At 36.8% G+C, this 17213-nt stretch overlaps 2 protein-coding genes and 1 non-coding gene across 4 annotated transcripts; all 3 read left to right on the forward strand.

Annotated features, from left to right (window-relative positions):
- Positions 1-3435: 3435 nt before the first annotated feature.
- Positions 3436-3531, forward strand: K02B9.10. Its single transcript, NR_102230.1, has one exon. It is a non-coding gene; the product is annotated as a small nucleolar RNA K02B9.10 (small nucleolar RNA).
- Positions 3532-3725: 194 nt separating this feature from the next.
- On the forward strand, positions 3726-10498 carry alg-1 (Protein argonaute-1; the record flags this gene model as incomplete). 2 transcript variants are annotated; one of them, NM_001381140.1, is made up of 7 exons in its annotated part: positions 3726-3759; positions 5499-5737; positions 5840-6012; positions 6159-6329; positions 6383-7845; positions 7901-8853; positions 8906-8944. In NM_001381140.1, 7 exons carry the CDS (start codon positions 3726-3728, stop codon positions 8942-8944), a joined length of 3072 nt encoding a protein of 1023 aa, NP_001367206.1. The 2 variants fall into 2 exon arrangements, with proteins under 2 accessions (NP_001367206.1, NP_001379113.1); NM_001392882.1 differs by lacking the exon at positions 3726-3759 and having other exon boundaries at positions 8906-10498.
- A 3887-nt stretch (positions 10499-14385) lies between these two features.
- Positions 14386-17067, forward strand: syx-2 (Putative syntaxin-2). Its single transcript, NM_077922.7, has 8 exons — positions 14386-14430; positions 14862-14948; positions 15023-15124; positions 15174-15273; positions 15736-15947; positions 15993-16145; positions 16193-16309; positions 16570-17067. Exons 1-8 carry the CDS (start codon positions 14404-14406, stop codon positions 16669-16671), a joined length of 900 nt encoding a protein of 299 aa, NP_510323.3. The 5' UTR covers positions 14386-14403; the 3' UTR covers positions 16672-17067.
- The last annotated feature ends 146 nt before the right edge of the window (positions 17068-17213 follow it).

The following is a 17213-nucleotide window of genomic DNA, read 5'->3' on the forward strand; positions in this document are numbered from 1 at the left end:
CAGCTTCTCACTTCTTCGCATGCTATGTGTGTGTGTGTGTTTTTTCGTCTATTCTCCAACCGTGGAATATGTAGAGGGCGCTCTTCTTGCAACTCGCAGACGTTCAGAGACAACACAACCGTTTTCCCTTTTTGCTTTTGTGTGTGAGTGTGCATGATTACTCTACTCTATGATTAACTCGTCAAGGGATTTGATATATCACTACTCTTCATCTACTAATTAGAAAAGCTTTCGTTTATATAATTGGACATTTCACAAGATGATTTAATGAACTGACTTAATGTTTTTTTTAAAGAAATAATTCATTAACAAAAATGTACACACAAAAATATTCTGGAAACTCTCAATCTGGAAAAATTGAACAAAACGATATAAATTTTCGGAAAATGTCAAAGTCTATTTATCATAACTGCTTGATAACAACAAAATGACAGTATTCTTCTGACTAACATATTCCAAAACAGAACATGTTTCATTTTTTTACTTGCTAACAATCTGATAGTCCGAAAAAAACTTTTCTTTCTAAAAATAACCTATCATGTGGAGTATGTAATGTGACCGTGTAGTGCAACAAGTCACAAAAATTTATTTTTCCTTACTGTTTTTTTCTAAAACATGCTGAAAACGTGTCCTTGTTTTTTTTGCAGAGAAAAATTCGACTTACACCACTTGAGACGGGCCTAAGAAGTCTGTTTTTTCGAGTGTCCACTGCATGTAGGGTTGGTTAATTATCGGTGTGATAATTGATGCTTTGAATTGATATGGGCATTTTCGATTCTTTCAATCGATAGTGTTTTTTATTTCTCGAACAGCATTAGTTGACAATGTTTTAGCTTACACTGAACTTTTTAATGGTGTGATGTTTCCCTATTTTCTTTCCCTATATTTAATATTTTAATACACCTGTTATTATCAAAATATTAAAAAAAAACTGTCACCTCAAATTTGAATCCTGCCAAGCCCGCGAAAAATTCCCTCTCGATTTCGGATACAGAAAATTTGCTCGAATCGAGAGATGAGAAATTTGGGAGATGCTGGAATCAAATAAGACTCCGCCTACTTCCTTTTAGTTTTCCGCCGGACACTTCAAAAATGAAAAGAGTGGGTAATACCTGGCGGCCGACAACCCACGGGTTCCGTGCCTCGCTATAAATTAAGTAAATTAAGCCACACCCATTCAGTTGGTGTGTTTTTGAAGGGCGTGGCTTAATTTACTTAATTTATAGCGATGCGCGGAACCCGTGGGTTGTCGGCCGCCAGGTATTACCCACCCTTTTCAATTTTGCGGTGACCGGCGGAAATCTGAAAGAAAGTAGGCGGAGACCTTTTTGATTCCAGCATCTCCCGAATTTTTCATCTCTCGATTCGAGCCAATTTTCGGCATCCGAAATCGAGAGGGAATTTTTCGCGGGTTTGGCTGGATTCAAATTTGAGGTGACAGTTTTAATATTTTGATAATACGTTATAACTTAGATTTCAATTTCAAAAAATAACAAGACAGTTACATTTTTGTTTCCATAAACTTTTTTATAAGCTTTTTTATTTCTTGACACTTCATTTTGTATACTTTTGTGTAACATGTCAAACTTAAGAGCACTATCATATTACACCTATCACTCGTTAATTTTATATTTTTCTTATCGTAGTTAACATGCATTCCGTCACCGCTTGTCACCGCGTAGTCTTTGCATTTTGTGCTGTCCGGCGTCGCTCACTAGACGTGCTAATTATTTCTAGGTACTATATATTTGTCTAAATTGTTATTTTTACTTAGCCGGTCGACAAATGCTCAACAGAACCGTCACACCACTTTTTATTTTAGTTTCTCTGTGTTTCCTGAGGGTCACTTTGTTACAGTTAGCTTTGCAACCAGTTATATTGTCTGATAATCGAACGTTTATCAAGGAAAGGTCAGGCGATTTTTATATAAAACACAAAAATAATAGAAAAAAAGAAATATGCCGATGGCATTGAGTGGGTGTGTACGGAACAAATATGGGTAGCGATCAATGGCTGACCTATATTTAGTGTTACGAATCAGCAATCTATGATCACTGCTAATTGGAAAATTACAGTTTTTCACTGAAAAAATTCAAAACGATAAATGAGAATGCTCATAATTTCAACCATGTGTTTTTTTAAATAAAAGTTTAAAGAAAAATAAAAGTGTCATACTGTACATAATATGCACTTTTATAACTGTTTCCTCATCAAAAAATATTACCCAAATTTCATAAAACTTTCATTCATGCTTAAAATTTTTTGATTAGTGCAAATATACTTTCCACTTTTGTAAAAATTATCAAATTATTTACGGAAGAAAAACCACCCCCTTGGGTATCTTTTAACGAAACTTGGTTTTTAAATTGTTGGGTCTGTTAAACTTTTTAATTTTCATTGTCATCGTTTCTAAGTCCATTCCAAAACTGTTCATGTTCGGTGTCAGGCACGGCACTACCCATAAACATGAACCTTAACCCTTGACGGGACAGACGGGAGGCCGCTCATAAAATGCACTATACTGCTCAAAGCATCTCTCTCCCCCCGCTTCTCTGTGTCTCTTGGACCATTACACATTTTCGCTGGTCTAATGCCAGGGCAGCCTCGTCCAGTTCCAATAGGTCCTTCTGCCACTCTTCCTCTTTCTTTCCCTTTTACTAACCACCATCTGCCGTGGTTTTCGTTGGCTTTCAATGGCGTGTGCGGCCTAGAACCGTCTTGTACTTTTCAGTATTCATAGATTAGCTGATGGAAAGAGATTATCCCGACCATTATCGTTTCTCATTTTCAGTTTTAGTGCTTGAGAGGATTTAGTGTTTCGTCTAGATCAGGAAGTTCACAGATGCACTTTATTCTTTATTGAAAGATCTTTCGAATTTGCGGAAGTCGTTATTTTGAATTAATCTTGAAAATGCTATTTTTCAAACAGAAATGTATTAGCTTCCTTAAACTATTCATACAAGTTGAAAAATTTTTCAAATACATAGCTGATAGTTTGATTTGTTATTAAATATGCTTCGAAGATTTTAAAAATGACCATTTTTAAACAGTTTGTAGTTATTCAAAACATTGGGCTCACATACCATACAAAGTTTTCAATATTCTAAAGTTTTTATTTTAATTTTGAGTAAGACACCAATTTTTTCTGATGTGTTTTCACAAATTGGTGATAAATTTGAAAATTACGGCTAACTTCCCAGCAACACTTCCTTCGCATTGAATTCATTTTTTGATCGTGTTCATTCCGAATTTTGTTTTTCAGTTTCTGTTCTATTTTGCTTTTTCCTTTTTCCTTCTCCATTCCCTCGTTCACCTTCCCCCTCTTTCTTCCCGAAACATCAATAATTTTCAGAGAAACCTCAAGAAAGTCTCTCAACTCCACTCGTGGCATATGCACTTCAGACGGTGTAGCTGACGACGAGTTTAACATCATTCAGGAATCTAACCAATAGCAATCACTGAGAAAATCATCATCAGCAATCGGGCCAAAATCAACTTTCTCCTCTTCTACTACTATTTGTTCAACTCTTTCTTCTCCACTACCCCTGCCAACTCGAAGAGACGAATCTGTAACCGACTGACAACACCGACGTCCTTCTACCTCCTTCTACCTCTTCCTTACCCTTATTATTGCTTTAAAAGGATACAATAACTAAAGGAACCAGAAGCTTCTACCGCTACTCTTCCCATCTCACTGACCCAACCCAGCGCTTTCAATCCCTCTCATGGCTGCCGAACTGAACAACACCAACACAAATGGTAAGCTTATTTTATTATTACTTATTCTTAACATAAACATCTGTACTAAAGAAGTTATCATAAGATTTATTTCTAACAATTTTTCCTCTTCCATTTTTCCACCAAATCTAATTGCACTTTCCGGGAGATTAATATTCAATCTGAAAAGGTGTCCGGCAACATAATTCCCTGACTTTAACATCAAACATTTCATGAGACTTTGCCATTAGAAAATATTTGTATTCACACATGTGTATAATTTAAAATATTCATTTGTTCACTTTTGGGACAATCCTGTATGTGTTCTTCAATAATGGAAATAATGTTAATTTGCATTAAAAATTGAGAAAGAAATGCCAAGTGTAATTTTTGATATTGAGAAAAATATGTATATTTCTTCAAGATTTTCGACACCACAGAGACTTGATAAAGGTCTTGAAAATAATTATGAGTGTTTTTGAAATGCGAAAAACTGTCTGTGAGAACGTTGATAAATATACTGAAAATAGTGTTTAAAATCAAGTTTAAAATTTTAAAAATTGAGATTGAAAATCGAAAAATATCCAAGTTTCAACATTTCTGAGATAATAAATAAAACTTTTTTGTCAAAGTTCTGATTAGTCTGTAGAAATTTCACTTGGCATAGAACTTGTATGAAATAATTTTCAATAGACTTTCAAATTATGAGAAGTGAAAACTTTCTGTTGACCCTCCTGGCAACAAATAAGCAACTTTTTGGAAATTGTTTTCTATAATATTTAGTGATTAAATAAGTGATTTTGAACAACCTTATGGTGCTTCTCCAATTTTACTATAATTGTTATATTTTTCTAATATTTATGTAGGAATCCTTTCAGAATGAATGGATGAATTAACTACTACTACCAATTTTGCGCATTTAGTTTTTTTTGCAATTCTCAAAATTGTGCCAAAAACAATTCTAAAAATTCTAAAAATCCACATTCACATTCACGACAGTATGCAACCAGATGTGGTGATTTTTACAACCAACACCTTCTCTTTTTGCCTCTCAAATTTCACTTTTGTTTGGAAGCCCTTCTGTTTAGAGTTTATGTCACTTTTCAACTCATACTATTTCCATACGAAAAGTCCGTTGTCTATCTCTCTGCGTTTCCTTCTAATCGCAAATCTATTCCACCCGATCGGACAACTGACCCACATCGATATGTTTAATCGCATCGGCTCTCAGCACTCCGCGCGTTTCTCTCCCTTTCTCTCCACAGACCATCTTTTTCTTTGTTTTGTGAGTCGATCCAACCCGCTCCCGGCAGCCTGCTTCCCCCTGTATTTGGTAGTTTCCAACTCTCTCTCATTTTGCTTGTTCCACTCGCCTCTCTCGCGACACACTATCTCTGCCGTCTCCTGATTTCGCATAGTCTCTTGTTAGTGTACAATAGCGTATAGTACTGGCCACCGAATGTCTGCGTCTCTTGATCTTTCGGAATGCATTCTGTCAGCGCCCGCTTGCGCAGCAGTCCGATTTCCGATTCGTCGTGTCCTCGTCGTCCAGTCGCCGTTGCGTCCTCCTTTGACGTCGCTGCCCGACACTGTTTTACTTTTCTCTTTCTCTTTTCCTCCACCCCGTACCTCACACGAACAACCTGTCGGTTTCCAATCTATATATCGATTTTCTCTTTTTTAAGTTTTGGGTTTGTCTGCATTTGTAGAATTTTTTTCCAAAAATGCATGACGATCTATAAAAAAACCTGAACAATCATTTCACAATACATTCATTTCAGAGTCGTCTAACGTCGCCTCAAACGACCCAATGTCCGGCGGGCCGCAATATTTGCCAGGAGTCATGAATTCTACCATTCAACAGCAACCACAGAGCGCAACATCGTCGTTTCTGCCAAGTGGACCGATTAGTTCGACGTCCACCTCCTCGCAAGTTGTTCCAACATCTGGAGCCACCCAGCAGCCGCCTTTCCCGTCGGCACAAGCGGCTGCGTCAACAGCGCTCCAAAATGATCTAGAAGTAAGTTTTCATCGTTTAAAAACGCAGTGTACACATCTGATATTATCTTGTTATTAGTTTGTAATAATTTTTAAATCTTTGAACTTACACATTGTATTTCAGGAAATATTTAATTCTCCGCCTACTCAGCCACAAACATTTAGCGATGTTCCTCAAAGACAAGCCGGAAGCCTGGCTCCAGGAGTTCCCATTGGTAATACAAGTGTCTCAATTGGAGAACCAGCAAATACACTTGGAGGCGGTTTACCAGGCGGAGCACCGGGACAATTACCTGGGTAAGAAATTTGAAATGTTATGAACTAATACGGTATAATCAAAAAAAAAACCCCCGTGAGAAGCAATAACTGGCAATCATTAATTTTTGATTTCAAAAAAGGGATTTTCGAAAAAATGTGGAATTTTTAAATGTAAATGTTTTCAGCGGCAACCAGAGTGGTATTCAATTCCAATGTCCTCGACGCCCAAACCACGGAGTTGAGGGTCGCTCAATTCTTCTTCGCGCCAACCACTTTGCAGTGAGAATTCCTGGAGGAACTATTCAACACTACCAGGTCGATGTTACTCCAGACAAGTGCCCAAGAAGAGTTAATCGGTAATCATTATTATTCCAAAATGAACTAACTTATTAATTGTATCAATTTTCAGCGAGATTATCAGCTGCTTGATAAGCGCATTCTCCAAGTACTTCACTAATATTCGCCCTGTTTACGATGGAAAGCGCAATATGTACACCCGCGAGCCCCTTCCAATTGGAAGAGAACGTATGGATTTCGATGTCACACTTCCTGGAGACTCCGCCGTTGAGCGTCAATTTTCGGTTTCTTTGAAATGGGTCGGACAAGTTTCTCTCTCCACTCTGGAGGATGCCATGGAAGGAAGAGTTCGCCAGGTTCCATTCGAAGCCGTTCAAGCTATGGATGTCATTCTTCGTCATCTTCCAAGCTTGAAATACACTCCTGTCGGACGTTCATTCTTCTCGCCACCAGTTCCTAATGCTTCTGGAGTCATGGCAGGATCATGCCCTCCCCAGGCTTCTGGAGCTGTCGCAGGAGGTGCCCACTCCGCTGGACAATATCACGCCGAGAGCAAACTCGGGGGTGGCCGTGAAGTCTGGTTTGGATTCCATCAGTCGGTTCGCCCATCTCAGTGGAAAATGATGCTTAACATTGATGTCTCTGCGACTGCTTTCTATCGTTCCATGCCAGTCATTGAGTTCATCGCCGAAGTTTTGGAGCTTCCAGTTCAAGCTCTTGCTGAGCGTCGTGCTCTATCTGATGCTCAACGTGTCAAGTTCACCAAGGAAATTCGTGGTCTCAAAATTGAAATCACCCACTGTGGACAAATGCGCAGAAAGTATCGTGTCTGCAACGTCACTCGTCGTCCAGCTCAAACTCAAACTTTCCCACTTCAATTGGAGACTGGTCAAACTATTGAGTGCACTGTCGCCAAGTATTTCTATGACAAGTACAGAATTCAACTCAAATACCCACACTTGCCATGCCTCCAAGTTGGACAGGAACAAAAGCACACCTACCTGCCACCAGAGGTGTGCAACATTGTTCCAGGACAACGTTGCATCAAGAAGCTTACGGATGTGCAGACATCGACAATGATTAAGGCTACAGCTCGTTCTGCTCCAGAACGTGAGCGTGAGATTTCCAACTTGGTCCGCAAGGCCGAGTTCTCAGCTGATCCATTTGCTCACGAATTCGGAATCACCATCAACCCAGCAATGACTGAAGTCAAGGGACGCGTTCTTTCTGCTCCAAAACTTCTCTACGGTGGACGCACTCGAGCCACCGCTCTCCCGAATCAAGGAGTTTGGGATATGCGTGGAAAACAGTTCCACACTGGAATCGATGTTCGTGTCTGGGCGATCGCTTGTTTTGCTCAACAACAGCATGTCAAGGAGAACGATCTCCGCATGTTCACCAACCAGCTTCAGCGGATTTCCAACGACGCTGGTATGCCAATCGTCGGAAATCCATGCTTCTGCAAGTACGCTGTTGGAGTCGAGCAGGTTGAGCCAATGTTCAAGTACTTGAAACAAAACTACTCTGGAATTCAACTTGTAGTGGTTGTTCTCCCTGGAAAAACTCCAGTTTATGGTATGTAATTTGTTTTTTTTGTTTATTTCTGATTATTTATTTTCTAATTTTTCAGCTGAAGTTAAACGTGTTGGAGACACAGTTTTGGGTATCGCCACCCAGTGCGTGCAAGCCAAGAACGCAATCCGAACAACTCCACAAACTCTTTCTAATTTATGCTTGAAGATGAACGTAAAGCTTGGAGGAGTCAACAGTATTCTGCTTCCAAACGTACGCCCAAGAATCTTCAACGAACCAGTCATTTTCTTTGGATGTGACATCACTCATCCACCAGCAGGAGACTCTCGCAAACCATCCATCGCAGCAGTTGTCGGCTCAATGGATGCTCATCCTAGCAGATATGCTGCAACCGTCCGTGTCCAACAACATCGTCAAGAGATCATCTCAGATTTAACCTACATGGTCCGCGAGCTTCTTGTTCAATTCTACCGCAACACTCGCTTCAAGCCAGCCAGAATCGTTGTCTACCGTGATGGAGTTTCTGAGGGGCAATTCTTCAACGTTCTTCAATATGAGCTTCGCGCGATTCGCGAGGCTTGCATGATGCTTGAAAGAGGATATCAACCAGGAATCACTTTCATCGCCGTCCAAAAGAGACATCACACTCGTCTCTTTGCTGTTGATAAGAAGGATCAAGTCGGAAAAGCATACAATATTCCGCCAGGAACTACTGTCGATGTAGGAATTACCCACCCAACCGAGTTTGACTTCTACTTGTGCTCTCATGCTGGTATTCAAGGAACATCTCGTCCATCCCATTACCATGTTCTTTGGGATGACAACAATCTGACAGCCGACGAACTTCAACAGCTCACATATCAAATGTGCCATACCTACGTCAGATGCACACGATCCGTTTCAATTCCAGCGCCAGCATATTATGCTCATTTGGTAGCGTTCCGCGCTCGTTATCATCTTGTCGATCGCGAGCATGACTCTGGAGAAGGTTCTCAGCCATCTGGAACTTCCGAGGATACCACCTTGTCGAACATGGCTAGAGCTGTGCAGGTAATATTGGCATTTAATTTAGTTTCTATTTGAAAAAAATTAAACACTTTAGGTTCATCCGGATGCCAACAACGTCATGTACTTTGCTTAAACTAGGAATCTGCCTAGGAATCGACTTCATAGATAGCTATTACTCACCAACTTGCTCTAACAGAAGACGAGTATTGAATATTGTCATGTCTACCTAATATCTATCTTGATAATTCTGTGTCTTTATCTGTATCTGTATCTCCATTCAAATTGATTTCAATATGCTACAATGTTATAATGTTTTTCTATAATCGGACTCTTATGTTTTCAAATTCCATATTTAATTTGTAATTCTAATTGCCGCTACCTCTCGTGTAACTGTTTTCTTTCTTCCATCCATTTTTCACTTCCCACAACCAAAATGCCTTTACTTAGTGACTTTTCCTCTCATCCTGGTAGCCTACAAAGCTTCAAAACCCATTTAATATCCTTAATATTTTTCCTCGCAGTTGATTACATTGTCCAAATGCACTGCTGTCGTCTTTCCACCTTGTAACCTCCGAGAGCACCGAGCACTACGACTCCTCTCTTCACACTCACATCTTCTCGCTGAGCAATCATCTTGAAATGCTTCTTTCTTCAACTTACGGGCTTGATCTGTCAAATTCCTTCCAATTTCTCATCGCCTACAGTAGTCCTAGTTGCGTTTGATGTTGACCTATTCGACTTCCTTCCCCAAACAACCATTAAAAACATTACGAGAATGCTGATGTTTTCTCCGCAAAATAGCCGAAATTTGGGCTAGATTTTACTCTGCGCTCCTGGTGAGTCTTGTATGTTCTTGCACTTCAAATCCACACGTATGTGGCAGTTTATGGCTTTCAATGCTGAAACACATATACTGATGGACGCCTGGAACACTTGACCACCCATCAAGACGTGATCGGTAAAATTTACTCTGGGTGTCTTCTATTTTCGTGCAGAGTTCTGCATTTGTTATGGCATTAACTTCGTGATTGTTCACTTCACTCACATATTTGAAAATTCTGACGCAATATTTATCACCTTCAGTTGAATATTTTTGCATTGTGCTACAATCTTTCATTTTTTCTTGAACTCTCAATACCCTGTCATCAAAAAAATCACCAATATATCTTGTCAAGTGCATCTTTCCAATTGATTCTTTCTTCATTCACTCTCTCACTTTCTTTCTTGCAAATACTAATTTTTAGGGTTTTTATTATTTACAAAATTATTGTAACATTTAATTACTCTAACTTTAGGATTTAATCTTCAGTAAATTAACTTACAATTTTCCAACCCAAAAAATAATATTAAAAAACTCCCCTCTTCACTTCATTTCCACAATTTGTCATACTTTCAACATCTCTACCTGACGTCCCCTAAGCTCTTATATTTTTGATCCAGCTGCCTAACTAAAAAAAACTCGCTCTCAACCTCAACTTTTGTGTCTTACTGTATTTCCAAACAAACCCTTTTCTCTTTCAAAACCCTTTCCCACTTCCCCCTGATCCTGATGTCTGAAAGTCTTCCCCCCACCCCACCCACAGAAAACCTTTTTCCGCATTTGTGTTGTAATTTGCATTCTCATGCATTTTGTACAATGTGTGATTTTGTTTTTTTTCTTTGCAAATGAAGCGATGAGGGACCAAAATTTGTTATATTTTTTTTGTAAAAAATTTTCAGAATGCTTGAACCCTGGGTATATGAATATCTGATGTTCAGAATCCTTCAAAAAATCTCAGACCGGCAGACAATATGGATGTTGTAAATGAAACAACTGAAGTCCGAAACGAGGATTTCATATGTAGTGGCAACCCCTATGATCTGGCTGCTAGGAATAGCTCATTGGAATGACGATGTTTAATATTTTTCTGCAAATGAGTACAAAACACATATGAAAATTGGAAATTAAACAAATGCTTACATCTTTAACTCTGAATTATAGCAGTTTGAAAAATCACAAAACATTCTGTGACCTCTGAAACCTTCTTTTAAGATTTTTTTTTCTATTTCAGAGACAAATGGACAAAAAACTCAATAATTTTTGGCAATCTATATGCTATAAATTCAAAAATTGTGTCATAATTTTGTGGATCCCAACTCATCCTGAACAGATTTCCATAACTTAAAGGTAAAACAGGTAAAATGTGTTTGATTTGATAAACAGAATAAATATTTTACATTTTTTGATTTACCTTTTTTTTGCAGATTACATAGAGAACTTTGAGCTTTCTGACGAATTCCCCGAATTCATAAAATAACAGCTAAAACTTTAACAAAGACTTTTATTGCAGATTAGGCTTATCAAAAATATATTTGCACACTGAGGATACGTTATTGTCAAATTCAGGAACATATCCTGAATATGCAAAATTTCCTTTGTTATTCCCATCGGAAAACTGTTGCATATGTATGCTGCGATTAAAAACCAGTTTTCAACTTTGCCTGCCTAACAAAACCATTTATGAGTTTGCGTGTGTAAAATCAAATACTACATGCAAAAACAGAAGCATGGTATTTTAGGTTGTAGTTTTGTAGGAAAAGCCATTACACTTTTGAGAGCAAATAGTAGGGAAAATAATTGTTGAAGAAAGTGTATAGAACAAAGCTCTGGTTGTCAATGGCAACCGTTGTTGTGTTCTTTGCGTCTCCAGGTTTCTCCAACTAGATTTCGCAATTTTTAGTTTTCCATGTGTGGCTTTGTATTTTTATTTTCTAGAATAGTATTTTCCATATCAAACTTAGTCGATATTTCTAAAAAGCTGTGTCAACAAGCACGGTTTTCAATTTTCCTATGCTCATAAGTAAATATAAAACCATCATCATCATAAACAGATTTCTTTTCCTCTTCCATTTTTCCGCTTCCCATATGACTACGCCTATTTTGACCGAGATTTCGTAATTCGTTACCAGCCCGTCTACCACATGTCCTTCACAACGACGTCGTTGAATTGTGGAAGAGGTGCACTGGCGGCGTTCGTTATTTGTTTCTACGCAGACCCTTCGTTTCTGTTTGCGCAGGTTGTCATTATAGCGTCGCCAACCAGCAGGTACCTCTTACGATTTTAGTAATTTTCTATTTTGTTAAATTTTCGGAAGGGATCTAGAAAAATTGTCTATTAGTTTCGAGAAACATTAAAAAAATAAATGCAAAATAACATACTATATGGCGCATTTATGACTGAAAACAAAATTAGAATTTATCTAGTTTTTAAAATAAGTTAAAATAAAGTTAAACCAAAATATAATAAAAAGTAAGTATGTTAAAAATGAGTCACAATGTGTGTAAATTTTAGCTACAATATTTGAAACAGTTCCAATAACTAGCCGGTAATTTTCAAATTCAAAGGGTGACAATCAACTTAAATTCCATCAGAAAATATAGAGTGGAAGTCGGATTCCGGAGCAGTAGTTGCTCAAAAATTTTTACATTTTTTCAAATCAAGTTTGTTATTTTTTGATTTGGGGAGTTTCTATAAAAAAATTACGTCTAAAAAAATTATTTCTAGTGTAATGTTTTCTGTCTTGCCAAATTTTGTTGTTTTCTGAGCAATTGCTGGTATTCACAAACAGTCTATAAATCCAAATAAAAAATTACTTTTCTGAAATTAATTTTTTAACGAAAAGTGTAACGAATACTCTAAAAACATCAAATTTTAGTTCAAAATGGGTTTTATTAATATCTAGATAATTTTCATCACTACTGTTTTGCTTTTTCTTCAATTTGAAGTAGGCAGCTCCAATGAGAGAATTGTTGATAATCCCCAGTACAGTACAAAAGTGAGAAAAAACCATCTTGGCGGTACTCCACTTTTCAAGAAAGGCTAGTATATTTTATTTCCCCATTTACATTTTTTAGTTGGCAAAACATTAGCGGTTTTGTATTACGTGGTTTTTCAATGATTATTGAAACCTGTGACTCATTGAAAGTTTTCTCCACAAAAATGACACACATAGAGAAGTGATCAAATTCTCTTCATTTTCAACTTTCTATCTTTTTTCACTCATACACAGTACTAAAGTCAACACCAACGATTCGCACCCCATTTTCCTCTTTTTTGAGCCCCGCATGTGTGTGTGTATTTACAGTACTGTTATATTCACTATTTTTGTGCTCCCTTACTCGCGCTCTCTCATTTTTTTCTCGTTTTTCTACCTCCCAATTGATCTGAGTTGATGGCGGCGGCGGTTGGTGGTTAAACTTTAACTTTCACCGCAACACACTCGTTTTGTTTGAACTATTTTTAACGTGGTTCTTTCTATTACAATCTAACTTTCAGTTTTTCTGATTTTCAAAAATCAACTTTGAAACATAATTGTTCGAGAGAGCGTTTACATTTACGGGAAAAGAAGCTCTCATAAAATTTTTTCTTTAAACGTAGTGCTCAAACGTAAAAACTTCATTGCCAACCATGAAACTTACAAAACAAATAAATTATTTTTCTTAAAATTTAAGAGCCAGCGTAATTTTGAAACAGATTTACGGTACTTATGTATACCGTAAGTCTGATCCAACATATTTAAAATTTGATACAACTTTGATTAATGGACCCATTTCATTTTAATTTGGTCTTATTGCAAATAATTTTAGAAAAGAAAGCATTGAAACTGTAACTTTCTCAAAAATTTATTTTTAAGCTATTCTTTCTGGTATAACTGTTTTTGAAGCGAAATTAAGTTTGAATTCTAATAAGTGTGAAAACTTGAAATAAGTTGTTCAAAACAAAAACTTGTTAAAAACACTTATTTAACAGAAACCAAAACTTTTTGAATTTTTTCAAAGGTATCATTTATACATTTTTTTTCCTTTGATTAAGCATTCAGATTGAAAATGATTTTGTGGCAACAATAATTGTGATAGTATTTTCACACTTTTGAAACTAAGCCAATTTCATGATTTCTGCAATGTGATTCATATTTATTTCACAATACCTTCTTCTAGACAAGTTGCTATCAGTTTTCACATTTTATCATGTTACCCTCTACATATGATTGAATTTTGACAATAAGTATAAATGAATCATAATCGTAATAAAGTGTTGCATATAATTTCGGCCGTATTATTAGCCGATAATACAAAAAACCGGTCATGATTTGCAAGTCGGCTGTCCGTTCTCTTTTCCAAAGTGAGACGCTTCTCGGAGCGAGAAAAACACGAAAATCGATATAGCAAACAGTGAAAAGTAAAGAGTTTCAGTATGTGATGTTATTTCTCTGACTTTCTAACACCCACCACATTGTTTTTTATAGTTCGGTTCGCTTTTGGATATAAAAATTTGATTCTCCACACTCTTTTTCCCTTTTCCATACCGCATCACCCCAGTTCTCCCCCTCTCTTTCTTCCTACATTTTTCCTATTGAGTTACACATATAGCCCCGCACAATATTTTCGGTGCGCGCGCGTGGAATGTCCTATTGACTTTGTCCTTCTTCAACCTCTCCCATATTTCGCATTGCCTCTCTATTATTTTTGTCTATGACATCAAATATTGATCGAAAAAAACAACAACAACAACAACACCAATCATGGCATTTCAGCGCAGTTCTTATCGGAACATGAGGGACAGATTGAACGAGTTCCAAGTGAGTTTTAGAGACTTGATACTTCTCTGAAAATCATAACTAAATAAACAACTAAATAAAGAAAATAAACTTTCATTCAGAATGATTAGCAATTTAACATTAGGACTATGTCACCCGTGTGACCGTTGTAAACATCTCAAATTTTTTTTATTATCATTTAATTGTGGCTCTCCATTGACTATTTTCAAAAAAAAAGTACACTTTTAAGTTCAAAATTTGAATATCAACATTAGGAACATTTGAAAAAAAATTGGTTTTCATGACCGGCTCTATTCAATGAGTCATATATTTGTGTCCATCATGAAGGATTTATATGCATAGCCACACGCTGACCTTAATCGCTAGTACTCAAACCAAAAAGCAAACTTTGACGCATTTTCCAAAAATTTACAACTGTATTCCCCCCATAACTCAACATGGGCACATTTCAGAGCCGTGTTACCGATCGATTTGACGAAGTTGAACTCTCGCCGGCACGACCGCCGTCGGCAGCCGAGTATGTTGACCGACGATTCGAGGTAATTCCCCAATTTCCAATGATTATTTTGTGCTCGGCACACACACACAAGTTCTTACAAGTTTCGTTTTATAGGAAGTCCGAAATGCGATTGCCAGTGTTCGAGGGGAAATTGAAAAGTTGAGAAGGGATCAGCAACATGTATTGGCACTAACCATAGCTGATCCGAGGGACAAGGTTAGTGTAGAACATTAAACATATCCTACGTATTGTTTTACAATTTCAGAACATTCTCGAAAACCAAATTGGAACAATTCGCCGTCGAACGGGAGATCTTCGAAAACTGGTCCGACAAGCGGAAGATGACTTCCTGGAGTTCACAAAACGTATGTTATTTTGTAAAAGCTCGTCTATTTTTTTACCTCTGCTATAGTCAATGTTTGGTTTAGGTTCACAAAAATGGTAATATGATACCTTCCGCGTTATTTTGGATTTTAAGTTTGGCTTTACATACATTATTTGGAAAGCAGAAGTCAGCATCAGAATAGACACAAAAATCCATCATAGAAAACTTTGAGGATTTTTTAAATATAAACTATATCATTTCAGGAAATTATTCAATAGGGGTTTTAAAAAAATCTGACGTTTGTTAGGCAAAACGTATTTTAGTTATGTATGTACATACATTTTTTATCATGCATTTTCTATTTTTCATTTTTGGAAACAAAAATAATTTTTGATGAAAAATTGTAAAAAAATGCACAGGATCTGCAATGAAATTTTATTATTCTATAAATTCTACAACTTCAAGATGTTACATAAACTTATAGTTCACACAATAATTTCAGAAGTGCAATCTGTCACAGAAAAACGAATGCGTCAGAATCAACTCGAACTTCTGAAAGATAACTTGAACAAACTTATTAATTTGTTCAACGAAACCCATCAAGACTACAAATCACGTGTATCCGTCCGAGTGCGCCGACAACTACAAACCGTCGGACAAGACCTCACAGATGAGGACATTAATCGGATTATGGAAAATAGTGGATCAGAGCAGGTATGGGAAGCTTCACCAAATCCAATAACCATTTCCAAACTTTAGCTATTCTTCCGAGAAGTAAATCCACTGTCAGTATCCGGTCAAGCGGCGTACGAAGATGTGAAAAAGCGGCACGGAGAAATTAAAGATTTGGAAAATAACATTGCAATGTTGGAAGAGATCTTTCTCGATTTGCAGCATCTGACAGAAGCACAGGTAGAACTGTTTTATTTTGCAAAAAAAAGTTATTGAAGAGTTTGTAGGACGAAATGGTCACGAATATTGATAACAACGTGGAAAACGGTCTTGAGCAAGTGAAGCAAGGTTCCGCGAATGTTAAAACTGCAGTGGAATATAAAAAGAGTGCAATGCGGAAAAAGGTAAGTGGTTCAGTTTGGTTCAATAGAATTTTAAGTTCAGAATTTGTAATTATGCAAACCGCTCACAATTTAAACAATTTTAAAATTCTAATAAATAAGGAACTTGATGAATAATAACCAATACAAAATTTAAAACTTTGCCACGAAGTAGGTTATTTTAAGTGTTAAACAGTTAACTTTATAAAATTTATTTTCCCGATTATTGTGTCGAAAAATCGATCTCTAAGATTTCCAACAGTACTCATTGAACAAATTTTCAGATTTGCGTCGCTGCAATTCTTATCACAATTCTCCTGATTCTCATTATCGTTGCAATTATTCTTGCTGTGGTTTTATCAAGAGGCAATAACAATAACAAGTAAAACTTTATCACCCTTGCCGATTCATTTTCAACATTCGAGAAGACATATTCCCGTGCTTCATTTCAACGTTTTGGTGTTCACCTTGCTGGCATATTAGTATACATACATAAAACGCCCATCTTCAAACCAATTACAAATAACTAAAAATCTTCAAATCCTCAACCTAGCGGCTCACGGTCATATCTTGCGAAAATGTAGTAAAAATTTCTCATTGTAATCTTAAAATGTTTATCTTGCATGTATTATTTTTGTCGATTCATACGTGGTTAGATATTTTCACTAGATTTTTAACTCCCCCCTCACTTCTTAAAAACTTATTCACTTGGTTTTTTCATTCGTTTTGATGATTCAAATGTACAGGTTCTTGTTGTTTCATATAAATTTTTAACTCAACTGAATATGGAGCAATTTTTTAAATTTTTTTCTAATAGACAAGAGTTATCAAAAAATCAACAAAATTCACTGCGATACGGAACAATATTGAAGAACTCGGAAGGTTAAACTAAACTAAAATCTGTCTCAATGTATCTTGAACATTTTAA

Source organism: Caenorhabditis elegans, chromosome X, assembly GCF_000002985.6.
Source record: "Caenorhabditis elegans chromosome X".
Taxonomy (NCBI): domain Eukaryota; kingdom Metazoa; phylum Nematoda; class Chromadorea; order Rhabditida; family Rhabditidae; genus Caenorhabditis; species Caenorhabditis elegans.

What these genes read in the sequence shown, in the direction of transcription:
- syx-2 (NM_077922.7), top strand. Translation starts at nt 14,404, where the DNA reads ATGAGGGACAGATTGAACGAGTTCCAA. An exon ending in TAGCTGATCCGAGGGACAAG is followed by an intron (nt 15,125 to 15,173) that starts GTTAGTGTAGAA and finishes TTACAATTTCAG; the next exon opens with AACATTCTCGAAAACCAAAT. An exon ending in AGCATCTGACAGAAGCACAG is followed by an intron (nt 16,146 to 16,192) that starts GTAGAACTGTTT and finishes AAGAGTTTGTAG; the next exon opens with GACGAAATGGTCACGAATAT.